The sequence below is a fragment of the Mastacembelus armatus genome, chromosome 17 (assembly GCF_900324485.2).
Source record: "Mastacembelus armatus chromosome 17, fMasArm1.2, whole genome shotgun sequence".
NCBI lineage: Eukaryota > Metazoa > Chordata > Actinopteri > Synbranchiformes > Mastacembelidae > Mastacembelus > Mastacembelus armatus.
Genome location: NC_046649.1, coordinates 2,335,974 through 2,362,766, shown reverse-complemented (window position 1 = coordinate 2,362,766; position 26,793 = coordinate 2,335,974). Strand labels below are relative to the sequence as shown.

Below are 26,793 nucleotides of genomic sequence, written 5' to 3'. Positions count from 1 at the left end.
TCAGCACTGTCGTCTTCTCACAGCCAGACATGTTTGTATTTTCGCAATAAAAGTCTACAGTAATTTATATGAAGTTACTCAAGTGTTGTAAAGTATAAATATTCAAAATTAAAGTTTAGATCTTAACTTAAGGTCACAAGTCTCCTGCGGCATGCTGACTTGTCAAAATAAAAGCCTTTGAATTACATGATTTCAAAATAAAAGCTAAGCAATGCTAATTTTTGCACTTTTCCAGCGCATTTTTCCCTTTCAGCCTTTTTACCACTGCACATCTTTATTCATACTGCTTCATTCATTCATTTCTTCCCTTTTTTCAGTCTTTACTTTCTTCATCTTTTCTTTCTACATACACAGACACCAGTGGCACCAATGTACACACCAACATGGACTCACACACAACCTATAAACAACTTGCTACTGCCATATCACCTACCCAGAGCATTCAGCAATTGCATTCATTGAAAGCTTTTCCTAGTAGACCCGACTCATTTATATGTCCATACATAAACTTTCTAACTTTAGAGTTCATAACCATCAGGATGTTAAACACATTAATCCAGATATTGACTCTCACTGAAAATGCTTTCATTGCATTATTCATTTCACTTTCCTCTTTTTGTCTTTTTTTTTTTATTTTTAATATTTTTTTGGGCAGTTTTTGCCTTTATTTTGATAGGACAGTGGAGAGACAGGAAATTATGGGAGAAAGTGAGGGAAGACTTGCAGGTTGTATATAACGGCCAGCTCGGGAGTCGAATCGGCATCCCCTGTGTATATGGACGGGCGTGCTACCGCTACACCACCAGCGGCCACCCTTTTTCATGTCTTAATGCTGCCTTCTTGCTCCTTCATACAAATTATATTACTTTTAGCGTATAGTTCACAGCTAATTCAAACCAGCTTCAGCTGTTTAGCAGCCAACGCAATTTAGGTCAAGCTTTTTTCAGCAGTCAGCAATCCCAATGCAATATCTCAAAGAATTGCCTTTTCTCGTGTTATCTTCGCTCTTTATTATTATTTCGCACTTTTCTTCAGTCATTCTTCCAGATGCTTTGGGCTAGAAACTGATCAAATTTTAAGACGTGTCACTGATGACATCACGCACTCTAGCTTTCCTCTTCACCTTTTTTGTCTGTTTTCTTCTTTTGTCAACTTTCAGATTTCATGAACAATCTATATATGAAAGTTGTAGAGATTTTTGTCTTCTTTCAGGTAATGCTATTCTCATTCTGATAGGACCTATAGTTTTTCCACCACGTGGACAAAACCACAGAGTGACTGCTTAATCTCTTACTCACTCCCATTATGAAAGAGGTGCAGGAGTTCAGGTGAAAAACACAAATGAAGGCTCGCCAGCAATCCTTAATTTCTTGGAATATCATCAGCCTCTTCGTTGAAGCCTCCTGGCTCTGTTAGTGAAGGAATTATTTTGATAGGTCTTACAGGTCTACAGTTATTTGTAGGAAGTTATTACACCTTTGGAAAGTATAAGGAATGTTCAGAATACAGTTAAGATTGTAATATAAGATCTTGTGAGTCTCCTGCAGCACTTTGTCCTTTTAAAATAAAAAAACCTTTTCATTGCATTCTTTCAAAATAAAAGCCAAGAAGCAGTTATATGAGCTTAGAATAGACATTGTCTACTGGCATACAAGTTCAGGCACCAACTAAGACCATTTATAACGTTAGCCATGATGTCTTCTTCCAGGAGGACATTGTTGGACTTTCACAATTCACTAACAAGTCTACAATTATTTATAGGAAGTCACTGCACCATTCCAAAGTATAATAAATATTCAAAATTAAATTTCAGATCTCATCCCACTTACTTCTTCCATTTTTTCCTTACTTTTATTTTTGTTTTTCCCCTTTTCTTTTAACTTATATCCTTCCTTATTGCTTGCATGTTGTTTTTCCGTGTACTTTTTTTCCCTTTTTTGATTTTAAAATACTCAGTGTATTTTTGACACCGTATCAGCTCTCTGAAATTACATTTTCTAGTTAAAAATGTTGTTCAAGTTCCGATAACTGTGTTATGATTCTCTTATTGGTACACTGTGAAAACACTGGTGTCAGCCCCTGTGATAGACTGGCAAGCAGTCCAGGGTGTACCCCACCTCTTGACCAATGTCAACTGTCTCTTTCCAAGCCTTTTTTTATTTAAATATGTTTGCTTTAGCACAGGGCAGCACGGTGGAAGAATGGTTAAAACTGGTGACTCACAGCAAGAAGGTCCAGGGTTTGCAACCCGGGCTTTCTGTGTGGAGTTTTATGTTCTCCCTGTGCTTGCAAGGGTTTACTCTGGTTTCCTCCCACAGTCCAAAAACATGCATGCTAGGTTGATTGGTGACCCTAAATTGCCCATAGGAGTTAGTGTGAGTGTGTGTGCTTGTTTGTCTCTGTGTGTCTGTACTATGGCCCTGTGATGGACTGGTGACCTGTCCAGGGTGTGCCCCCGCCTTTCACCCAAAAAGAGAGCTGGGATAGGCTCCAGCAGATCCCTGTGACCCTGGTTAAGGAATAAATAAGTGAATATAGATAATGGAAGGATTTAGCACAATTTTAATTTAAGCAAATAGTGTTTTTTTACATTTGCAAACACCAATGCACATTAATTCAGGTTTACTAAGGCATCATTAGTTTGGGCTTTAATCGCAGAAAGCAAATCTGAGTCTGAAGTTGAGTGAACAACTTCATGGGGCTTGGGACTGCATGGTACTTCCACACGTGTGCATTTTCACTGAACTGCACACACACATTCTTGTTGCGTCTCCACCAAATACTGACTCTGAACACACCTTTTTTTTTCTCCTTTTTTTTTCACTCTCATATTCTTCTTTGTCCTTACCAAACTGGCCTTCACCCTTGCTATACTGCTGTCCTATTACTCTGCACTCTATCCTATCTTTTCCCATTTCAATGGCAATCCTCCTCTTCCACCTCATTTTTTCCTTCTCCACCACCCGCTCCTCATTTCTCTTTCTCGTTCCTCCTGCTATCGGCTTCCTGTCTCCTCTAGTCTCCAGAGGGGAAAGGCAGTGAGTCCCAGCCCACTCCAGTGACCAATCGAGAGCTGTTGGGCTCCCATCTCACTGCCGATAGGCTGGGCGGGTCTGTCCAGGTACTAAGAGGAAGGGTTAGCTCTGCTGTCTTCTTGTCTGTCTGCTTCCCTGTCTGTCTGTCAGCTTGCATGTCTCTCAGCGGCAGAGCTGATCGTTACATCTCTTTCCTCTCAAGCTCAATAATTCCTTGACCTGGGAAAATTATGAAATTCTGGAGACTGTCTACAACAGGACAAAAGGTGTTTTTTTTTGTTTTGGTTTTTTTTGCTGTTTTTTTTTACTTTTTATAGCCAAAGTGTGTAGAGAGTGTAGAGACTTCTTGATGTAGGTTGCTGTTTGTGAGCTAAATGGTGAAAAGGGAGGGAAAGCTGAGTTTCACTCGTGTTTATGCAGCAACAGTGGGAATAAACAATAAGCAGAGGTGAAGCTGGAAGTTATAACTGAGATCATAAGTGTTCCTAGTAGTTATTTTAGAAGTTATAATACCTGTTTTACACAAAAAAGGCAGTTTCATATAAATGCAGTCAACAGGGAAATAAACATCACAATAAAGTAACAGAAAAAAGGGAAAAACTATAAACACCACTCCACTGAGAGACACATAATGAAAGTCACATTAGAAATTAAGTTAAGTAAGTTTCTGTTGGAGCACTGATACTGCATTTTAAGCTTCTTCAGTATAAGAGGCTGAGAGAACTCATTTAAAACAAATGCCTACAAGTCGTTGTTGCTTTTTGTCATAAGTACCTGAAATCAACAAAGCACCAAAAATCCTGTCAGCCATTGAGCAGTGGAGATGGTATTTTGCATGGTGACAAAATGAATGGTGAGAATGTCTGTGGAGGTCTGAACCTGCCCTGGGTGTGTCAGCGTATATGGGCTGTTGAGAACACGTCCACATTAAGTTGGCTACATTTGAAAACAACCTTTCATGTTTCTTTGTAATGTGTATTTTGCACCAGTTTTAGGACTGCAACTTTTTAGTAATTGAATAACTGGTCAATTTTGTGTTTGATTAATCACATTTTTATACAATAAAATAGAGAACTCTTTCAATTCCTTATCATCTCATCGTATCAAGTCTGCTACACATTTAATAAAAAACTTTGTGTGATGACATTTGATTAGATATTAAATTTTATTACATTACAAAGGCACTTGTTTATTAGAATTTCATACTTGAAATAAAAGTGAGTGGTGCATTAACCCTAATGAAAAGACATGCTTTTAGACACTTTAACATTCCTAGACATTGTACTGGTGATCTGCATGTAAAAACACAATTGTTTGAGGAATACAGATTGGATATTAGTCGGACTTGGTTCCTAAGAACCTGCCTGTAAAAGGTCTGGGTACTGTCATGGTGTTAGCCAGCCAGTGGCCAACAGACCTTTGGGAGCATCGGGACATTTCTCAATGGCATATGGACAATAACATAGCATCAGGCTAAGCTGATGAACTCTCAGAATCCTCACACCAAGTGTGACTTTCCTTCTCACAATAGTGCATATCAACCATAGTGCGTAGCAACGTCCCACTGCATGTGTGTCAGTATCACTTGAATTTATAATGGCCTTGGACAGGGTCCTGAATCAGTGTTTCAGTCCACCCCTTGTGTGAGCTTTTGTCTCCCGCTGTATGAGGAGTCACATCTATCTCCAGATGGCATTGTCCGGAGTTTATATGTGGAAATCCACACTAAATCCGATCTGCTTTAGACATCAGAACAGGTGTGTGTGTGTATGTGGTGTTTTCACCATCAGCTTGGCAGACACCACAAGAAAATAAATAAATAAATAAATGCAACAGGGGAAATGTAGACATGAAGCCTAAACATGCAGAGGTAAAGTATGACATGGGTCTCATGTCTTTGAATCAGTAAGGATTGACATTGCAAGTTACTGTGTCAGTTGGTGAGAGAACTTTAAATATTTTACTGGATGACTGATAATCTGAACACAGAAAATTTTGTGGAGAACATGACTTTCACTTTTCTCCACTTCTGCCATTTTCATCTCTGCAGCTGCTCACTGTCACCATATGCCACCACAAACAGCTACATTACTAGATCTAACCATTTGATAAATACATTCATTGCCAACTATAATCAAATTTTAGCTGTAATATTGATTTAATCAGTTTCTCGCTGAAGGAAAACATTTTTTAAAAGATGTATTTAAAGTAGTGCAGCTCATGTTGCTTTCACATGTAAATGGCCTTTTCAGATTTATCTGCCTTAGTGTGGACCGAATCCAAGTCTTTTAAGTTTTTGTCCCACCAACATGGTGTAGATACATCTGTACTCACTCCCCCCATCCCCTTCCATTTCTCACCTCCAGATGATAAGTTCAACGAATGGGGAGCTGAACACAGATGATCCCACTGCAGGGCACTCCAATGCACCAATCACAGCCAATGCAGAGGTGGAAGTGGCCGATGATACCAAGTAAGGACACACAGACATGAGTAAATCTAGCACCAATGTGATGTACTGTGTGTTTGCACCTGCAACTCTTCTTTGTAACCTTTTTTGAAATATCTACTCTCCCAAACAATATCAAGCAAAGCAAAAATTGTTGATTGGATGGCTGTGAAAAACAAACATCATTGCAATTTTGTTATATTTGAAGTGTATTATTCCCAGGTTTAAAGGATGTGTTCATATGCACATACTATGAGTGCAAATGAACTATTGTTTGGAACAGAGAAGCTGTCTTCAAAGTCGGTTCTTGATGTTTTCTGTGTTGCAGGTGCTGCTGTTTCTTCAAGAGGAGGAAGAGGAAAGCTGTCCAGAGACACAAATGAAAAATCTGAGGGAAAAGATGCTGATCTTGTTTTCACCATCCTCTTTCATTTCTCTCTTTCTGTAGTCATTTTCATAAACCGCTCTTTTTTCCTTCCCCCTTCCCATCCACCTCATTCTAGCCATTTAACTATGCTGTCGGAGCACCTATAAGACTACCTTGGGTCGGCTGGATTGGCCAGACCACCAAGCAGTAGATGTACATGTCCACAGAGTTAATCTATTGGTTTCTACTGTTCTGGACCAAGCAGCCATGCAATGCCATGAGTTTGCTGTTTCATCTTGGAGCTTTAAATGCAAATTAATCTGCACCAGCAGTGGGCTCTTCATGTATTTATGGTCACCAACTGAACTGAAACTGGATCAACACAAACTGCTTGATCACAGATAAATAGATGATAGACTGTGAAAGGCAAGCTCATTGGCTGACAGACTAGATACAGCTGGTTTTCCTGGCAGACTGGATAGTTCAGTTTATTTGCCTTTTGTGTTTTTCCTCCTTACTGACTGGGTCAGAGGAGAGAGTAGTTTATGTCTAAGGAGATACAGAAGAGGACATCAAAAGGATGGATTGCAACAAGACTGTCAGGCTACACGTGCACACAAAACACACAAATGTACAAAAATGCTGCACCCTTTCTTGAGCTCATCACAAAGAGACTTTATGGACAAAAAGACGCAGCTCTCGCACATAAAGTTTTTATTCCTTAGGATCAAAGGAAGTACACAGTGAGCAGCTTTGTCTATTTCTTGCAACGGATCATGCTGAGCGTACTTGACAGACACGTTCACCCTCAGAGGAAGACCTCACACCCACCAGAATCAAATGTATAAACAGATGTTTATGTAAGAACTATGCTATTTTCCGTTTTAATTTGTAACTAAAAGACTGTCTACAATTTGAAGCCTTTTTTTAATGTTTTTTGTCATTTTGAGTTCAAAACTTTGTTTTGTAGTTTCTAGCGTGTTTCTCAAAATGTAATTTTCTAAATAACTTGTATTTTTAATTTTCTTTTTGTTTCCTTCTATCTTTCTCTGTTGAAGGATGGAAATTCGGATAACTACATTAAAAAAAAACAACCAAACAAAATAAAAACATCTTTATTTAAGGGCAAAATGAACAGTCTTTTTTTTTCTAAGTGTTTGAGGAGGGATATTTTTGTCTATAGTGGAGTATTTTATTTTACCTCGTCATAACTGCACATACAGTGTGATCATACGGGCAGCTCAGGACTTGGATCTGAGAAATCTAAAAACGTCCTTGGAAAACAGTCACCATAAAGAAAGAAATTATAATTCAGGGTGAATATCACACTGCATTAGTTTTGGTGAAGTAAAAAAGGTAGGTATGTTGTGTTTTGCAGATAATGAACCTATCTTAGTTTAGCATTTTAACATGAAAACATTTGGTGACATGAAAGCTACTTCTAAACACAAAATGGAGCTAGGAATGATGGAAAAAGTTTGCAAGTATAACAATATCATTCAAATACCTAGTGGTGTTGCTAGAGAACAAGTTGAAAGATTGTTGAAATTGCTAGTTACCAATATACACAATGAAATGTGTGAGCCTTCCCATGGAAGCTCTTTATCTTGATTGCCCTGTCATGTGTTCCTAGAGGCACCAGGCAATGCCATTATTTTGATTAGGCAGACTAGACACTACTGCAGCATGTTGCTGCCCTCTTTCACTTGCCATAATTCATTACATTCACAGTTTATGTCTGTGGAGATTCTCAGTCCAGGGGAAGTTATCTAGAGGTTGAGTCATGGCAACTGGACTTCTAGTTTTTAGGTTGAAACGTTTCACTACTCATCCGAGTAGCTTCATCAATCTGAGAGAAAGCTGGTATGGAACCTCCAATTTATCTTTCATGTTGATTTCACTCCACCCCTAGTCCCATAGGATCATTAGGAGTGTGGGTCTAATGACTCTCACCTGATTTACATAGCTCACCTAATGAGCCTATGGGACTAGGGGTGGATTGAAACCAACCTGAAAGATAAATTGGAGGTTCCATACCAGCTTTCTCTGTTGTTATACAACTGTATTTCGTTCCCACTGACTGCCAGAGGTGGTGCTTCAAGCACTGAATAATCATTCTTGCACATGCGCAGGTCAAGTATTTAATAACAACAAAGTCACCTGTGAATCTATAAGATCACGTGACACCAGAAGCTCAGTCCCTTATCATCTTGTGCACAGGTTTACAGTGGTTGTCTTTAGCATGTTGCCACTTGATTAGCACTACTTATTCTCACTGCTTGTTACTGGTAGCCTTGTGACTGTGCTACGGTCAGAGCTGTGGGTACATTTCGCCCTCCGGGAGATGCGCAAGCTAACTATAATATCACCCAGGTCGGCGTTTTATCTAGAAAGAAATCATTTTAAAAACACATTCAGACCTCTGAAGTCTAAAACTGGGTGTAAATCTCCAGTCTTATACGGTACAAGAAAATACCTTAAATAAAAGCCCCCTGGATCCCCCAGGGGGTCCACAGGCACTATAGCACCCTTGGCCAGCAGAGTGGAAATTGCCAGACCGTGAATGACTGTCATCCTGACCCAGCCTGGAACAGGGGGCTGGCGTCAGAATTGCAGGTGGTAACCCCAGGACAAGGTGGACAGCCCAGTAACTGAGTTGTCCTGGGGTAAAACAACCAAATGCTGGCCCAATGGCTTTACTTGTACGGAACAAAGAAGGCGCGAGGCCAGAACCCTGACATGGTCTCTTTGGTTGTGAGCCAGTCTCGCAATCGGTCGGTGGGGCTCCACAAAGGGGTTGGGTGGAACACTAACACTAATGGCAGTATGAAGAGGGGCCTGTCTGTGAAGACTGGCCAGCTGCTGCCTCATCTCAGTAGTCTAGGCTGTGTGCGCCAGAGCCTCGAGCACAGCAGCACCAAAAAGCTTCCCTGGAACTACAGGAACGCTCCTCAGGGTCTTCCTGCAAGCCTCCGTCAAGGGCGACTGTGCCAGCCAGACCTGACAATGAACCTGTGTCAATGTGGAGAGCAAAGAGCTGTTGCTAAGCAGCTATCAGACCACATTCACAGGAATGAACTATTTGAAGATTTTCAATCAGGATTTAGAGCATATCATAGTACAGAAACAGCACTGTTAAAAGTCACCAACGATCTTCTCTTAACCTCAGATAATGGACTTGTTTCTATACTTGTCCTCCTTGACCTTAGTGCTGCATTTGACACCATTGACCACAACATCTTATTACAGAGACTGGAGCATGTGACTGGTATCAGAGGAACAGCGTTAAAATGGTTCCAATCCTATTTATCGGACAGATTCCAGATTCCAGTTTGTTCATGTCCATGATGAACCTTCCACATGAACAAAGGTTAGTTATGGAGTTCCACAAGGCTCTGTGCTAGGACCGATTCTGTTTACCCTGTACATGCTTCCTTTAGGATATGTCATTAGGAAGCACTCTATTAATTACCACAGCTATGCAGATGACACTCAGTTGTATCTATCTATTAAACCTGTTAACACAAACCAGTTAACCAGACTTCAAGCCTGTCTAACTGACATAAAGGCCTGGATGACCAGTAACTTTTTACTTTTAAATTCAGAGAAAACAGAAGTTATTGTATTTGGGCCTAAAAACCTCAGAAATAACTTTTCTAAAATTATAGCTACTTTAGATGGCATAGCTCTGGCCTCCAGCGCTACTGTGAAAAAGCTTGGAGTTATTTTTGACCAGGACATGTCCTTTAACTCATACATAAAACAAATCTCTAGAACTGCCTTCCTTCACCTGCGCATCATTGCCAAAATTAGGAACATCCTGTCTCAAAATGATGCAGAAAAACTAGTCCATGCATTTGTTACCTCAAGGCTAGATTACTGTAACTCATTACTATCTGGATGTCCCAGTATCTCCATAAAAAGCCTCCAGTTAATCCAGAATGCTGCAGCCAGAGTCCTGACAGGAACTAGCAAGAGAGATCATATTTCTCCTATATTGGCTTCTCTTCATTGGCTCCCGGTAAAATACAGAATAGAATTTAAAATCTTTCTCCTCACATACAAATCCCTTCATGATCAAGCTCCTTCATACTTTAAAGACCTCATAGTACCATATTATCCCCATAGACCACTTCGCTCTCAGAGTGCAGGTCTACTTGTGGTTCCCAGAGTTTAGTTTCCAAAAGCAGACTGGGAGACAGAGCCTTTAAGCTATCAAGCTCCTCTCATGTGGAACCAGCTCCCAGCCTGGGTTCAGGAGGCAGACACTCTCTGTACTTTTAAGGCTAGACTTAAAACCTTCCTCATTGACAAAACATATAGTTATGGCTGGCTTCAGGCAACCCTGAACCATCCCTTAGTTATGCTACTATAGGCCTAAACTGCCCGAGGACCATTGGTGCACTGAGCTCCCTAACACCCCCCCCCCTTCCCCTCCCATCTCTTCCTCTCCTCCCACCTCATGTGTATTCCACCATTGAACGTCACTAACCTTGTGCTCTCTCTCTCCCCTAGTTTGTGCTCTCTCCCTCTCTCTCTGTTCTCTCTGTACCTCCTGCAGGTGTCCCTGGTCCTGGAGCTGTATATCGCTGATGTGCAGTTATTGGTCCCACCAACCTGCAGTGTCTATTTGTTGTTTATTGTTGCTGTTCTTTTCTCTCTGCTCTATCCACTCACCCCAACCGGTCGAGGCAGATGGCCGCCCAAACTGAGCCCGGTTCTGCTGGAGGTTTTTTCTTCCGTTAAAGGGAGTTTTTCCTCTCCACTGTCGCCAAGTGCTTGCTCATAAGGGAATTATTGGGTTTTTAGTTTTAGTTTTTGTAAAGTGCCTTGAGATGATTTGTATTGTGATTTGGCGCTATACAAATAAAATTGAATTGAATAGAATTGAATATTTTACATAAACAGATGTGAGAGCATACCGAGTTTTTGACGCCGTCACCGCCTGGGCTGCAACACGCTTGGCCCTGCGGTACCTGTCAGCTGCTTCGGAAGTCCCACAAGCCAGCCAAGCTCGGTAGGACTCCTTCTTCAGCTTGACGGCATCCCTTACCTCCGGTGTCCACCACTGGGTTCGGGGATTGCCGACAGGCACCCGAAACCTTACGGCCACAGCTCCTAGCCGCCGCGTCGACAATGGAGGTGGAAAACATGGTCCATTCGGACTCAATGTCCCCAGCCTCCCCCGGGATCTGGTAGAAGCTCTCTCGGAGGTGTGAGTTAAAGACCTCCCTGACAGCGGGTTCGGCCAAACATTCCCAACAGACCCTCACAGTACGTTTGGGCCTGCCAAGTCTGTCCCGCTTCCTCCTCCGCCAGCGGATCCAACTCACCACCAGGTGGTGATCAGTTGACAGCTCTGCCCCTCTCTTCACCCGAGTGTCCAAGACATACGGCCGAAGGTCAGATGACACGACTACAAAGTCGATCATTGACCTCCGGCCTACAGTGTCCTGGTGCCATGTGCACTGATGGACACCCTTATGCTTGAACATGGTGTTCGTTATGGCTAGCACAGACGTCCAGCAGCAGAACACCGCTCGGGTTCGTATCGGGGAGGCCGTTCCTCCCAATCACACCCCTCCAGGTTTCACTGTCGCTGCCCACGTGAGCGTTGAAGTCCCCCAACAGAATTATAGAGTCCCCGGTAGGAGCACCTTTCAGCACCCCCCCGAGAGACTCCAAAAAGGCCGGGTACTCTGCACTGTTGTTCGGCCCATAGGCCACCCTGGTGGTGGCCCAGGGAAATTACCCTTTCACTCTGGGGGGAAAACTCCAACACGTGGTGGCTGAGCTCGGGAGCTATGAGCAGCTGAGCTGGGGAGCTATGGTATGGGAGGAGTTCGGTGAAGGAACTACACCGAAGAAGGACTACCTGTCGGCCTCGAAGAAATTCTGGCAAACTGTCCGGCGCCTCAGGAGGGGGAAACAGTACTCCACCAACACTGTTTACAGTGGAAGTGGGGAGCTGCTGACCTCGACTGGGGATATTATCGGACGGTGGAAGGAATACTTTGAGGATCTCCTCAATCCCGTCAACACGTCTTCCATAAGGGAAGCAGGGGCTGGGGATTCGGGGGCTGATCCATCCATCACCCAAGCCGAAGTCACTGAGGTAGTTCGGCAGCTCCTTGGTGGCAAAGCACCGGGGGTGGATGAGATCCGTCCCGAGTACCTCAAGTCTCTGGTTGTTGTTGGGCTTTCCTGGCTGACACGCCTGTGCAACATCGCATGGTGTTCGGGGACAGTAACCCTGGATTGGCAGACCGGGGTGGTGGTTCCTCTTTTTAAGAAGGGTGACCGGAGGGTGTGTTCCAACTACAGAGGGATCACACTCCTCAGCCTCCCGGAGAAGGTCTATGCCAGGGTGCTGGAGAGGAGGATCCAGCCGGTGGTCGAACCTCGGATCCAGGGGGAACAATGCGGTTTCCGTCCTGGGCGTGGAACACTGGACCAGCTCTACACACTCTTGAGGGTGCTCGAGGGTTCAAGGGAGTTTGCCCAACCAGCGTCCAGTGTTTTGTGGACTTGGAGAAGACATTCGACTGGGTCCCTCGTGACATCCTGTGGGAGGTGCTCCAGGAGTATGGGGTCCGGGGCCCTTTGCTGAGGGCTATCCGGTCTCTGTACAAATGGAGCAGGAGCTTGGTTCGCGTTGCCGGTAGTAAGTCAGACCTGTTCCCAGTGCACGTTGGACTCCAGCAGGGCTGCCCTTTGTCACCGGTTCTGTTCATTACTTTTATGGACAGAATTTCTAGGCGCAGCCAGGGGCCGGAGGGAGTCCAGTTCGGGGACCACAGGATTTGATGTTGTCCTGTTGGCTCCATCGAGCCAGGACCTCCAGCGTGCGCTGGGGCGGTTTGCAACCGAGTGTGAAGCGACTGGGATGAGAATCAGCACCTCCAAGTCTGAGGCCATGGTACTCAACCGGAAAAAGGTGGCTTGCCATCTCCAGAGAGAGATCCTGCCTCAATTGGAGGAGTTTAAGTATCTCGGGGTCTTGTTCACGAGTGAGGGAAGGACGGAACGCAAGATTGACAGACGGATCGGGGCATCGGCAGCAGTCGGTGTACCGGTCCGTTGTGGTGAAGAAGGAGCTAAGCCGGAAGGCGAAGCTCTCGATTTTCCGGTCAATCTACGTTCCTACTCTCACCTATGGTCATGAGCTCTGGGTCATGACCGAAAGAACAAGATCGCGGATACAAGCGGCTGAAATGAGCTTCCTCCGCAGGGTGGCCAGGCGCTCCCTTAGAGATAGGGTGAGGAGCTCGGTCACCCCGGAGGAGCTCGGAGTAGAGCCGCTGCTCCTCCACATCGAGAGGAGTCAGTTGAGGTGGCTGGGGCATCTGTTTCGGATGCCTCCTGGGCGCCTCCCTGGGGAGGTGTTCCAGGCATGTCCCACCGGGAGGAGGCCCCGGGGAAGACCCAGGACACGCTGGAGGGACTATGTCTCCTGGCTGGCCTGGGAATGCCTCGGTGGAGGAAGTGTCCAGGGAGAAGGAAGTCTGGGTATCCCTGATTAGGCTACTGCCCCCACAACCCGGCCCCAGATAAGCGGAAGAAGATGGATGTATGGATGGATGGATGTGAGAGCAATTTGTCTATAAGAACTGGCCTATTAAGTTTTAAATAGAGCTAATACGTCCTCTTAGGCACCTAAATATCTGATAACCCAAACCTGGAGAAGTACCTTGGCCTTGACTTCCAGCTAATTTACTGTTTGGAATTCTTCTGCCAGCATATTTGCTTTCTCTATATCATTTGCAGGTTCCATCCTACTGAGATATTGGAATTATGCTTCGTTGATCTATTCCTGCCATTTTATGAACCAAACTTTGCATCTTAAAGGTTTCTACAAAATTCCTTGCAACCATCTGTTTGCTTCTTTAATTACTTTTTGGTTATTGTATTTAAAGGTATACCTTTCTCCTGTGTACTTTCTTAATTTCCTTTATGCTTTATTTCTAACTCTAAAAGCAGCGTCTTCTTTCCACCATGGTACCACCACAATTTTAATTAGGGGATTATAAGGGAATTATACATCTGTGGCTTTCTGACTTACTACCTCGTATATTTCCTTATAAACATTTTCCTCCAATTTGTTCCAGTTTGTTTTTTTAAAGTTAAATGGTTACAATTACTCCTGAGGGAATCATTAATTTCTTAACCAAGTTTCATGGCAATCCTTCCAATAGTTGTCAAAGTATTTATTGCTGGAAATGCCAACTGACATTGCCTTGCTGCTAATGTGTTCAAATTAAGGGACAATTTGTAAGTGTCCATTATTGTAAAAAAAATGTAGCGCAAGTATTAACTTTTCTTGTTTATCAATATTGTTAGGTAAATCCTTTAACAAATAGACTCAGAGGACGAACTTTGGTAAGATTATATAGAGGTTTTACTTGCAAGGAGTAACAGTCACACAGCACTTTGGTACAGCATGAGGGTCACTGGCTGCTTGCAGCCCAACACATCAGTTTTCATGGTAACACAAAAGGGAGGTGATTTCTCACAGAAAGACATCTGGGCCCTTCTCAAATAGTCAAGGTTAGAGCAAACTGTGCTCACTGAGAGCAAAAATTATATTTCCACAATACACAATAGGTCCTATTCAGAAGTGTTTCAGTTATACTAAAGTAAGGTGGATCAGGTCACTGGAGGTAAACATTTTAATTTCTCTAACAAATATAAACAAAGTTCAAAAACCTTTTTCATATGTGTGAATAACATTGCTCCATGGTCCAGGATGCTGTACAAGATGGAATCAGGTAAACATTAACATAACCTGGCATTGTTAAAACAGAAGTCATATGACGCTCCCTCTGATCTGAGTAAGAGCCTGGCAGATACCGTTTACAGCTCCTGGATATTAATGGTTGATTTGGAAAACTTCATTTTGACATGGTTTTGATTTGTAGCAAAATGTCTGGATTTTTAATTGTTTCCAGTTTAAATAGAGAAAATGTAGCTAAATCAATTGCAGATTTGCGATCCTTTAATTTAAATATGGCACATATGAGATAGCTATATATTCAACCTTCCCAGTTTTAATGTAACATTATCTCTCGGGTTTGTTCTGTTGTATAGTATTAAGGTACACATTCAGGAATACCTAATTTTATTGTTTATCTACAAATGTATAGATATATTATTATTATTATTATTATTATCAGCGGTGAAAAATAAACTACGTATCTTAGCGCAAATTCCAGTAGAAAAATTGACAGGCCCTACATTTCCTTTAGTGAATAACAGATAATTCTAGAAACTTTTCATATGTGGCATCAAGGGAGTTTGGGATATAGGCTAAAACACACTTCCCACTCGTCACATAGCGTTACACGACCTTAGGCTGTCTGCCTGCCATTATGTGACGAACCTTTTCCGAGAAAATTCCGCTATTGGTTGAGAGGAGCTACAGGTAAATTCTATTGGTCCATTATTTTTTATGCTTACGTCATCATCGCCGGTCGATGTAGTGGACGGGTCCTTCACACCGCGGTACCGTTATAGTCTGTATGTTGGGACTGTGCGAAGAGCAGTCATACAACAGACTGTTATTCGTCAGTTCTAAATGAGATGTCGTTTTTTGTTAGGCTTGTTTTCACGTTACCAACTGATTTCCGTAGTGTAACATCACGGGTCACGTTTCGTAATTGTATTAACGTTAAAGTTAGCTAGCTAGGTGGTTAACGGGATGTAACATTTAGAGGAGAGCTGCAAAGATGGGAGCCGCTTTTTCTCATCTAACAATCTGGTTTCGTTTCGGTGTCGTCCTTCTGGATTTGACACAGCTTTCTACCGTCACCTGACGGCCAGAGGAAATTGATCATGAGATCTTTGGTCCTGCCTCCTGCAGGGCCAACGTAGCAGTCTGAAGGGACAGGCTTGACATTCCGTGTAGATACAGAAAGTGAAAAGGGGAACTGAACATTGGTCTAGTGTCGTTCAGCTGTCTGGGTCCTCCCAGAGTCGAAAACTTTCACGTAACGTTAGCTGATAATTCTGATAAAATAAAGTCAGGCTATTTAACCCTGTCAGCGTAGCTAATCAAGTCACATGTGATGGTATTGTTTTAAACTGTGTGGATAATGTCGGACACAGAGGGGTCTCTGCCGCTCCTCAAGAGGCTCAGCTATGCGGTTGGACACTTTCAGAACGACCTGTGTGCGTCCATGTGGTTCACATACCTGCTGGTGTTTTACCACTCGGTACTGGGCTTCCAAAACACAAACGCAGGTTAGTCTGTCTGTTTTCTTTGTATATATTTTGCAGTCTTGTAAATCCTACACTCATCAGTTACTAACGAATGTAATTTGTCTCTGTGTGGTGGTAGGTGTATTGCTGCTTGTTGGACAGATAGCTGATGCTATCTGTACGCCTCTCATCGGCTATGAGTCGGACCGGATGCCTGGCTGTGGAAACTACGGCAAGAGAAAGACATGGCACTTAGTTGGTAAGTTAGACAGATACACAGTATTACACTTTGGCCCCGCATTACTACCCCACGAGATTCAGAAATGATTTACAGGAAGCATATGACAGTAAAGTGTAAAGTCAGAGAATTTGTAAGCCACACCCAGCTGCCTTTGACACACAACTGTCAACTGAAATAAGCTTATACAGGTCCAAGGTTGGGACATAACATTTTTATGGTGTCTGTGTATTCTGTGTGTTTGTTTTGATATGTTTTTGATAACACTATGTTCTTTTTGAAAATTACCACTGTAATGAAAAAGACAAGTCTAATGCGATAATGTATTCATACATGAGTATTCTACATAGTACTGTTATTCTCCAGCCCAACAGTGGGTGGTAAGAAGTTAATCAGGAAAAGAGAAGTCTATATGTCAACTACTTTGGAATACAACACATGATGTGTATTAACCCTCTGGGGTCTGAGGGGGTTTTTGGGGCCTGGACAAATTTTGACATGTCCTGACATTTGTGCTTTTTTCAGTGTTTTTTAAACATATTAATGTCTAAAGTCTAATAACACTGTAATCAGCACAAAATTGGCTACAATAATATGTGAGCAGCAAGTTTATACATGATTGTGTTTTTGAGAAAAAAGTGTTAGTGGAAAACTACAATTTTTTACTCACTGAAATAAGACCATAAAACACAAACAGGACATTGGTTCACAAGACTTTGGAGACCAGCATGTTGTAGGCTAAAGTGTTTACTTCAGAGTGCTGTGAATGTCATCTTGTTCACACATTCACAGTAAACAATACACTGATTTAAATTTTCTAAGACACTTTTTGTCCAGAAAGGTCATATGCAAGAGGGCGTGTCTGAGGATGAATAGTCATGTGATTTACCTGAGAACACAAAAGACGAACTCAACGACCAGACAAAGACGCGCATAATGAGCCTTTCAGTCAATGTAGATGGGACGGATTAGTGCTGTACAATACAACACAATGAGGAGCAAACGATCCTCATTTGAGTTAAAATCAGTGTTTTTACTCTGAGGACAAGCTAAACTATTTGTCTCTGTGAGGAATGTAAGGAGCGCCGCTTCACGTGCGTAACGCGCCATCATCCAAACGCGTCGAAAAAGTGAGTAAATTCTATGATGAAGTTTGATATTTTGTGTCATTTCTCGGGGGTGTGCACATATTTACCTGGTTCACCTGAGATTATTTACATGTGAACAGTGGACAGTGTACAAGGCGGGACCGCATTACCTGTAATGAGGTGAGACAGGAAAAAACGGACTTCTCCTTACGTTCATACGGATTAAATAAAAAGTGATGATTTGTTTTTGACTTGAACTGTTTCACTCAAAAGAAAACATTTCAAGCTTTCTAGCCATATAATTCTTATTTTTATGAGCCAAGTATTCGCTGAGATTCTGGTTGTTTTATTTACGCGTCTGTGAAGAGAAATGGCAGAGACAGAAAAGTCCGAGAGCGCACCCTGTCGGCTTTCTTTATTTAAAAGAAGCACAACGTTTTGTTGTTATTATGATGGTATACCACTAAAACTAGACCCTTTACAGATTTGAATGATATGCTTCTTTTATCTGTACAATCAGAATTGACGGAGTAATTTCAGTTTGTTTCGGCCTTATCAGAAAAAGATGCGTCAAAACGCGCCGGCGCGTGCGTCGACCCCAGAGGGTTAATGACATTAGGACATCTGAATGTAAGCTCAACAAAGCTAGATAGATAGGTAGATACTTTATTCATCCCCCACTGGGGAAATTCAGATTGTCCAGCAGCTCTTATATTTACTTTAACATAGAAATTTCACTATAAAAGCTAACATAGTATTTAAATCTGCATTTTGCAATAGAATATAATCAGGATAAATCCAGTCATTGTGTAAGTCAGCTGTTATGAACATAGTGTCATAAAGGTTATTCATGTAGCTGTTTTTATGACATTGACACTGTGGAGGCAGATGGGGGAGTGGGGGAGGAGAGATGAAAGGAGAGGAGGGCGGGGGGGAGGAGAAGAGAGCTCAGTGCAGTGTGTGTGTGTGTGTGTGTGTGTGTGTGTGTGTGTATTGTGTGTGCCAAATCACAATACAATCATCTCAAGGCACTTTACAAAAAAAAAACTCCAACAAATCCCTTATGAGCAGCACTTGGCAACAGTGGATAAGAAAAACTCCCTTTAACAGAAGAAAAAACCTCCAGCAGAACCAGGCCCAGTTTGGGCGTCCATCTGCCTCGACCGGTTGGGGTGAGTGGGGATAGAGAAGAGAGAAAAGAACAGCAACAATAAACAACAAACAGACACTGCAGGTTGGTGGGACCAGTAACTGCACATCAGGGGAAGGGAAGGGAGGGGTAAGGGAGCTCAGTGCACCGATGGTCCTCGGGCAGTCTAGGCCTATAGCAGCATAATTAAGGGATGGTACAGGGTTACCTGAAGCCAGCCCTAATTATATGCTTTGTCAAAAAGGCATACACACACAGAACACAGCCATATACGGATAAATAGCATGAAATAATTGATTTTATTTTATTTTTTTAATGTATTCAGTGTCTATAGAGTTTTATATATACTGTTTGCTTGTGTGTGCTTGTTAACTAGGTACTCTGAGCGTGGTGCTGTCCTTTGCATTTATCTTCAACCAGTGTCTGGGCTGCAACTCCCTTACTCCTCAATGGGTCAGTCTGACCTACTTCATCCCATTTATCACCATCTTTCAGTTCGGCTGGGCCGCCACGCAGATCTCCCACCTGTCTCTCATTCCAGAGCTGGTCACCTGTGAGCATGCTAAAGTAGAACTCACTGCATATAGGTATGCCTCATACACACCTTCAGTGCATAGGGCAGGGGAATCTACAGTTCCTGAATATGTGGTTTCTCCTCTGTGTATTTGTAGATATGCATTTACAGTGATAGCCAACATTACAGTATACGCAGTGGCCTACTTGCTGTTCCACACACAGGCCGGACAGAACAATGACCCACTTAGCGATACACTTGGACCAGTAGATATCCTCGTCTTCAGGGTGAGAAGCTCTAATGCCTGTCTGTATAATGTTTGAGATGAGTAGGTGGAGCTGCTGAAAATAACAGTTCAATTCCATGCATTGTGTTCAATTACAGAACCTTGCATTGATTGTGCTGGGCATTGGTGTTCTCTCCTCCGTCTTCTTCCATGTGGGGACCACAGAAAGGAGGCCTGGAGAAGGGCGAGAGGCTCAAGAAGAGGAGGGGAAGGGGAGGATGAAGGAGGAAGAGGAAGAGGGTGAGTGGAGGCCCCTGCTTCGTTATCCCCAGACCCCCTCCTCTCTTCTTCAGTGGAAATGTTGGCTTCAGCAGCCTTCTTTCTACCAGGTAGATGGATTCTAACTAAGTTAACCTAGACATTGTTCTCTGCTACTCTCGGAATAAAACAGACCAAAGGCTGAACTAGTTCCACAGAAAAAGCTATTTTTCCTTTAGCAGTTCCTGTTTTAACAGCTTGACAATTCTGGCATTTCTGTGAAACATCTTGAATCAGAAACATTGAAGAAAACAGTGTTGTGAGTTTTCACTAGCTGACTGATTCGTGTGTTGCTGTGTCCCTGTAGGTGGCCTTACTCTATATGTCCACCAGGTTAATAGTCAATCTGTCTCAGACCTACATCTCAATGTATCTAATCAACACTCTGGCGCTGCCCAAGGTAACACATCATTCTGTCTGATATTGGCATTTTACTTGAAACATTTCTGTTCTGAAGGTATTTCTTTCTTTTCCTCGTTTCTTCCAACAGAAGTTCATAGCAACAATCCCATTAGTGATGTATCTCAGTGGCTTCCTTTCCTCCCTTATCATGAAACCTCTGAGTAAACTCATTGGAAAATGTGTAAGTAGCACCTTTCAGCACAGCCTGGTTCCAGAGCTCTGAATTACAGCTCAGATCTCCAACTCTGACTTGAAATAAGATTTCCCAAAGACAATTATTAATGCCATGGGCCTAACAAGATCTCTTAAGGTCTGAGATCTTGTGAAAAGAATTGTATTTCCCATACCTTTGCACCTTTGCACATTATGATACTTTCAATTTTTCATTGTTCAGTTTATGACATGAAGTAGTAAGCATGTAAGTGCAAGCAGGTTGGAACGGGTGGAGGAAAGTGTCGGGTGTGATGTGTGACAAAAGGGTGTGAAAGGAAAGGTGGACAAGACAGTGGTGAGACCAGCAATGTTGTCTGGTTTACAGTTGCACTGAGAAAAAGACAGGAGGTGAAAACAAACTTGGACAAGCAGAAAATGTAACAAATGTGGCAGCTTGGTCCCCAATCAAACCGAGTCTACCAGACTATTAGGTGTGAAAACAACCTAATGAACCTATTTGCTTATACCACCACGAACTTCTGGAAACTGTGATAGGCATCGGTCACACCATCAGCTATGTCCTTAAACAACAACTACAGGTTGTTTACATTATGTTCAGAGCTCAGAATACACAGGGAGGCAAGAGTTCACTGGGTCTCTGTAGTTTCAGTGCTAAGTAAACAATACTTCAGTTTGAAGTGATCTGAATCTATATCTACATTGGTATGAATAGGAACTACCCAGAACATTGTGTTGATTTACACCAGAGCTGTAAATGCACCAGTCAACCTCTCATTCTGATCTTTGTCTGTTACCAGCTCACCTACTTTGTGGGACTGCTGCTGATAATGGCCTTTTCCTATTGGGTGCTGCTGGATGACAGAATGGGCCAGCAAGTGTATGGGGCAGCTGTGCTGCTTGGGACAGGGTCAGCCACCATCCTGGTCATATCGCTCGCTATGACTGCTGAGCTGATTGCTGATCAGACGGTAAGATTGTGACAGAGATGGAGATGTAATAAGGCCTCACTGATGAGTCGTTTACAATTTCCTCGGTGTTCATCTCTGCAGCAAAGTGGAGCATTTGTTTATGGAGCCATGAGTTTTACTGATAAATTGGCTAATGGAGTAGCTGTGATGCTCATTCAAGCAATGCATCCTTGCAGGTTAGTATACATACACACACACACACACACACACACACACACACACACTTTCCCTGTTTATCGTAATACAAATCCTACCTTTGTGGAGGAAGATAATATTGCATGAATGTTGTGTTTAGCCATTGTTTCTTTATTCATATTGAAATTAGCTTTATTGATATGACTGCAAAGGCACACACCCCTGATTTTACTTTTAAACTGAATGAACACCATCGTGCTAACAGTGACAATGGTGATGTTTAGCCCAGTTTATCACAATGTTCATAGTTTAGCCTGTTTACGTTAGCATTTAATAATTAGCAGTAGTTTGCTGGTGGGTTCCTGGGCTGCAGGCTTAGAGTCCGTTCGTCGCCTTTCCTCGCTCTCCTTCTGGCTGCTGCAGGGTCGTCTCATGAAGTTGGTTGATGTGAGATGGTCAGCTGCAGGAGGTGTTCAGTTCCAAGTTCTCAGAGTTCTCCTCTGTCTGTGTAGTGTCTTTTTGTATCTTGCTGTGCCGGGTGGGGGAATCCATCTGGTTAGTCCCATGACTGTGCTTGGCACGATGTGATTGGTCCAGGAAGTTCTGCATCCTTGCTGGTGATTGGTTTAAATCTCACTGGTCATGTGTGAATCAAGAGTGTAACCTATTGTGTTGTAAGTTTTAAGAATGTTTTTCTAAGGTGGGAACAACAACTTCTTTTTCCACCCAGCAAACTTCAAACATATGACAAACTTACTAACTGACCAGAGTCAATAATTCAGCAACATCATAAATGAAAATCAATAAACCCTCAAAGTGCATAACAGATAAACAATAGCACAGCTTCTATATCACACCGTAGTCTGACAACGATGTTCTGTATAAGCCTGGTCACACATGTTATATATTTAGCAGGGATATAAGGACAGGATATGAAGACCAGTTCATAAGTCATTGTATAGTTTTCAGGTCTTGTCTGAAAAGGGAAAGCAATTTATGGAACGGTGTAAAGCACCAAAAAGGGGGGTTTCTTTGTGAAGAGCCAGTGATCTGCTCTTTATCAAATGGAGTCTTGACAGTGCAGTGCTTGTTGGCAAGGGCCTGTACCATCTCCTGTTGTTTACCTTAGTGGGTCACAGAGGTTCACAGTCATAAATTGTCAGAGGGATATCACTCCTGCCTCACTCAGGATTGTGACCATATTCAGCTGCTTTAGGTCAGCTACAAAACACAGCTGTCATTATATGCTAGGTATGACAAAGTACTGGACAAAGTGTATAGTCTGACCCTGTAACGGCACTGGAAGAATAGTCCAAAGATCAACAAATTTTTTACAGTCAGTCGTGAGGTTTAACATGAATATACCACATTTCATGGAAAGATATCAAATAGTTTTTTAGAGGTTTCACTCAAATCCTTAAATATAAAATAAAAAGAAAAGAAGTCAGGGAGGATTTCATACTTAGGAATCGTGAATGTCTAGACAAAACGTGGCACCAATCCATCCTGCAGTTGTTAAGATTTTGAGATACTGAAGGATATGGGGATTGTTGGTCTAAAAGAGAACATTGAGTTGCGTTATGGGAAATGTAGGATTCCATCTTCCTAGGCTTTTGTCTGTCACTCAACAAATTTATGGAAGTCCTTCAGTGCAGGACATGCTCTAACATAATTTGTTGTCTCTCAGCACTGTGGTGTGTTGTCCGGCCTGTGTGTGGTTCTATCATTACATCATGGTCATAGTGACAGGAGGCGTGGCCATTGTTGCAGCTTTGGCCCTCTGCTCCATCCTCATCTGGCCAATCAGGATCAGACCACGTAAGTCTTGCAGCTACACTAACATATGTGTTATTTAGTACATCTCCTTCACTTTGTGACCTGTGGTGACTGGTCCCTTAAACGTAGGGCAAGAGATCCTGGAAAAACCAGCAAGAGGAAGCTCGATTTTGAAAGTAGACAACCAAAGAAATTCTACACTTTGTTTCTGACTTCTTTCAAAATCCACTTTTCCAAAACACATGAACATACTGCCTGACTGTTTTCACAATTTTATGTTTTTTGTTCTTGCAGCATCCAAATGCTTTTTAGTTGTAGCCTTCTCAAATACAGTCTTTTGTTTGAAAAGGACTTCTGTGCGTGTCTTCTCTGCCATAGCTCACTAGCTCATAAAAACGGAGGGTTTCCCACAATGCACTGTGGGAGACTCTTGGCTCGCAGTTTGAGTGCAGCGGCAGAGTGCAAGGAAGAATGCTGGTTTGCAAGCAGGTCCAACATCCAGTGATTTTACTCCAAATAAAGCCCTCCTGTTGCCACAAATGACAATTTTTTTGGTTCTTCATGTTGTCAGTACATTCGGTTTATTCATTGTCATCAGGGCAAAAAAAGAATTTCAAGAAATGAAACAAAAGATGCTTCTGAAACAAATCACCTAGCCCACCTTTTAGTCATTACTGCTTTGTTCTTTGCTACTTTTGTATTACTACTTTCCCCTGTTTGTGTGTTTGTAGGCGGTCTGCCAGTCATCTCTGATGATGCAGCCAGAGTCAATTAACAGCACTGATTGCGCAACGCATACTCCAGAGAAGAGGAGCTTGCACTGTTTTTTTTTTTTTTTTTTAAAGATTCAGTTTTTACTTTTCCAGGGAAGCAAATAGGCTACTTGGCTGTTGCCACTGAGCAGGAAACCTTGGTGTTTTTTTTTAAAACTGAAAATTCAAACCATACATCCTGGGCCTTTTTTTCCCCCCATTATTTTCAAAACAGGATGTGTTGGACGATAAATTTTGGCGTGGTGTCATTTATGTGTATTTGCCACCAAACATCCTACTATGATGTAGTGGTTCATGTCCTCATATATGATAGAGAGAGCAATATGATGACACTAACTTTGGTAACTTTGGATCAGATGGTGAGGAAACAAGGTGCTGGTTGAAAAGGAAAATGTCTTTAGTTAAACTATTTTATTGCCAGTTGGACACTACAGAGCAGGAGAGGAGAGCCTGGGAAAACACTGACATGGACCAAAGGGGACCAAACATTGTGTGCTGCATTCACCAGCAATCACAAAGAAGGGGAAACCATTTTATATCAATTGCAGAAATTTTTTCCTGATGTTCAAAGTGCACTGCTACATTAAAGGGTCACTCCATAGCATTCCTTTTACGAAAAGTGACACACTGATAAGTAACTACACTTACAGTCACACTGACCCAGAAATCTGCTGGTGAGTAAAAAAAATGAAGGCCTTGCTACAGTGCACACACGGCATCTAAAAATAGAAATGAGAACTTATCTTGAATGATGATATTAAAGCAGAAACACCCTGGGAAATCAACATGTTCAACTCATTGCCAAGGAGTGACATCACTGGCTGTTGTCCATTGGTATTCTGGGTAAGAGTCTGTCCAAGTGAAGTCTCATTCGCTTTAGCTGTACAATGTTGAATAGCTGCTGAAGTTCATTTAGAAGCTGTACTGTGATACAGTAGACCAGTGGCAGATCTAGAAATTGGGTCAGCTGACCCCCCTTGCTCCCCTGTAGATCTGCCCATACAATAGACATAAGGGATAATGATATGAGTTGTATGCCATGGCATATCAGACTATTCTTATTTGGATTGTCTGACTCGTGGAACAATTGTGTTGAAATGCTTCCTTTTTAAATCATGGTTTGTGCATTATTTTACCTGTTTATAATCAGATCAAAAGGGCTATAAAATATAGTTTAGGATATGCTGTAAAGGGATCAATACTATGTATTTGTATAATATAGGAATATAAATACAAGGGGACTCACACTGGTTCTGATGCTTGCTTGGAGCAGTGGGAAACATACATTCAGAGACAAAGAGACAAAAAGAGCTCTTTACTATGTCTGTAATAATTTATCTCACATCCAGTGTTTTTACCATTTAGAGTTACTGCTCTGATGACTTTCATCCTGCATGTGATGCTGTTGTTAAATAAAGGGACACAAGTTTCATGAATTACAGTTGGAAATGTGTTGGTGTTGGACTGCAATTCTGTACTGTTACCTTCCTCAGAGCAATCTTAACTCCACACCACCTCATACATGATGCAGTTTATCAAGATTTGCTAAAGTCTTAGTTTTCATGTAAATAAAAATTTTGTAGAAACCTCATGCTCATTCCTGCGTGAACTCCCTCATCTATAGTGTAGGGTAATGACTTCCAGACACCCGAAACCTTCAAACAACTCAACCAGTCAGTCTTGTTACATACTGTGAAAACAAAGGTGGTAACAGTCTTTACTGATCAGCAAGTTAGTTAATGTATTGCTGAAGTCAGACTTTACTGTTGATTTATGTTGATGACTTGTCTAGCAGTCCGTTCATTATCTATTGTAGTTCAAAATCGCATCAGCACTTATCAGCCTTCAGGTTGGGCTTTTTGTGAGACACAGGTCATTGTTAGAATTAAAAACAGGGTCAAAATTAGCGTTATCTATAATTCAAAAGGTAAGTGGTTTTTTTTTTCTGTTGCCTGCTTCATTTCTTTAGATATAACCTACAGAATCTGTTCTGGATTTTTCATATGAAAACTTGATTTGTTGATTATCTGTGGGTGAATAATCTGTAGTGCTGTTTGCTTTAGGGTCACAAAATGTCAGTTGAACAAAAGACTCCTTTTGTTAACAGCAGACAGCTGTAAAGTTTCTCATATTGTTTGTATTGGATATACCGGTCTAAAGTATCAGCACTTGGAAAACAAGCTCATTTCCCATTTGCTCTTGGTCTGTCATGTCCAATCAAATGAGTTACAGATTTGCCCTATCTTACTGTGACACTGCCTGTGACTAGCTGAAAGTAACAGGATGTGGTTATTTATCATGTGCACAGACAGTTCAGCAGTGAATGATCTGAAAGGCATGAGGAAATCTGGAACTGTGGGGCTTCACAGGCAGCACGGACATCCTTGTTTGACTGGTTGAATACTGAGTGTCTTATTTTTGCTCTATAAATAAATAGAACAGTACTGGAGCAATGAATTCAAATAATATTCTCTTTGAATGCAACATTGTAATTCTTCCATGTAACTGATCCCATAGGAACTCCATGTTTAAAAAGAACATGAATACTGGTGACAATATTGTTAGATAAAATTTAACAATAGTTGTAACGTTTTTACTACCCTTGTTTATCCTCTTCTACGGTATTTTTCTCCTTCTCATGTCCTGTCAAGGAGCACTGGCACTCATCTTGTCCTGGCAGCTGTCCCAGAAGTTGAGCAGTCTATTGTCCTTGTTGGCACAGAATTCAGTGAAGTCTCTGAGCAGGCGGTCAGCCAGCTTCTCGTCTCCCAGCACGCCTGTCCTCCAGGCTTTGGTCAGCATGGTGTTGTAGGCCCAGTAGTAACCAACCCGCTCCTCGCTGCCAAATGGCCCCTGGCTGTTGGATGTGGTGGAGTTTCTGCGCCGGCGCTGCTGCCCAGATGAGTATTTCCTCTTGGAGTATGGCAGCTGAAGGAACACGGTGCCTAACAGAAAAGTAACCATGTGGGAGTAAAGCTTCACA

At 42.3% G+C, this 26,793-nt stretch overlaps 3 protein-coding genes across 15 annotated transcripts in view; 2 read left to right on the top strand and 1 right to left on the bottom strand.

Moving 5' to 3' along the window:
• LOC113134032 (casein kinase I-like) overlaps nucleotides 1-6,974 on the top strand; it is a 29,633-nt gene extending 22,659 nt beyond the window's left edge. For both annotated transcript variants that reach the window (XM_026313221.2, XM_026313220.2), the window contains exons 10-11: nucleotides 5,402-5,508; nucleotides 5,813-6,974. In XM_026313221.2, the coding sequence (XP_026169006.1) occupies nucleotides 5,402-5,508; nucleotides 5,813-5,867 (162 nt within the window). In that variant the 3' untranslated portion in view covers nucleotides 5,868-6,974. The remainder of the gene's footprint in view (nucleotides 1-5,401; nucleotides 5,509-5,812) is intronic.
• Nucleotides 6,975-15,313: 8,339 nt separating this feature from the next.
• LOC113134327 (major facilitator superfamily domain-containing protein 12-like) lies at nucleotides 15,314-26,252 on the top strand. Of its 4 annotated transcripts, XM_026313646.2 has the most exons (12): nucleotides 15,314-15,837; nucleotides 15,935-16,090; nucleotides 16,188-16,307; nucleotides 18,901-19,111; nucleotides 19,196-19,325; nucleotides 19,423-19,653; nucleotides 19,890-19,982; nucleotides 20,073-20,165; nucleotides 20,956-21,126; nucleotides 21,208-21,302; nucleotides 22,949-23,079; nucleotides 26,119-26,252. In XM_026313646.2, exons 2-12 carry the CDS (start codon nucleotides 15,943-15,945, stop codon nucleotides 26,208-26,210), a joined length of 1,515 nt encoding a protein of 504 aa, XP_026169431.1. In that variant the 5' UTR covers nucleotides 15,314-15,837; nucleotides 15,935-15,942; the 3' UTR covers nucleotides 26,211-26,252. The 4 variants fall into 4 exon arrangements, with proteins under 4 accessions (XP_026169431.1, XP_026169430.1, XP_026169432.1 ...); XM_026313645.2 differs by having other exon boundaries at nucleotides 15,314-16,090; XM_026313647.1 differs by lacking the exon at nucleotides 26,119-26,252 and adding an exon at nucleotides 23,769-25,259 and having other exon boundaries at nucleotides 15,314-16,090.
• Nucleotides 24,010-26,793, bottom strand: part of depdc5 (DEP domain containing 5, GATOR1 subcomplex subunit) — a 41,019-nt gene continuing 38,235 nt past the window's right edge. For 8 of the 9 annotated variants that reach the window (XM_026313633.2, XM_026313637.2, XM_026313639.2 and 5 more), the window contains one exon: nucleotides 24,010-26,755. In XM_026313633.2, coding sequence (XP_026169418.1) covers nucleotides 26,457-26,755 — 299 coding nt within the window. In that variant the 3' untranslated portion in view covers nucleotides 24,010-26,456. The remainder of the gene's footprint in view (nucleotides 26,756-26,793) is intronic. The other variant, XM_026313642.1, reaches the window with a different exon arrangement.

What these genes read in the sequence shown, in the direction of transcription:
- LOC113134327 (XM_026313646.2), top strand. Translation starts at nt 15,943, where the DNA reads ATGTCGGACACAGAGGGGTCTCTGCCGCTCCTCAAGAGGCTCAGCTAT. An exon ending in GTAAACTCATTGGAAAATGT is followed by an intron (nt 20,166 to 20,955) that starts GTAAGTAGCACC and finishes GTCTGTTACCAG; the next exon opens with CTCACCTACTTTGTGGGACT. An exon ending in CAAGCAATGCATCCTTGCAG is followed by an intron (nt 21,303 to 22,948) that starts GTTAGTATACAT and finishes GTTGTCTCTCAG; the next exon opens with CACTGTGGTGTGTTGTCCGG.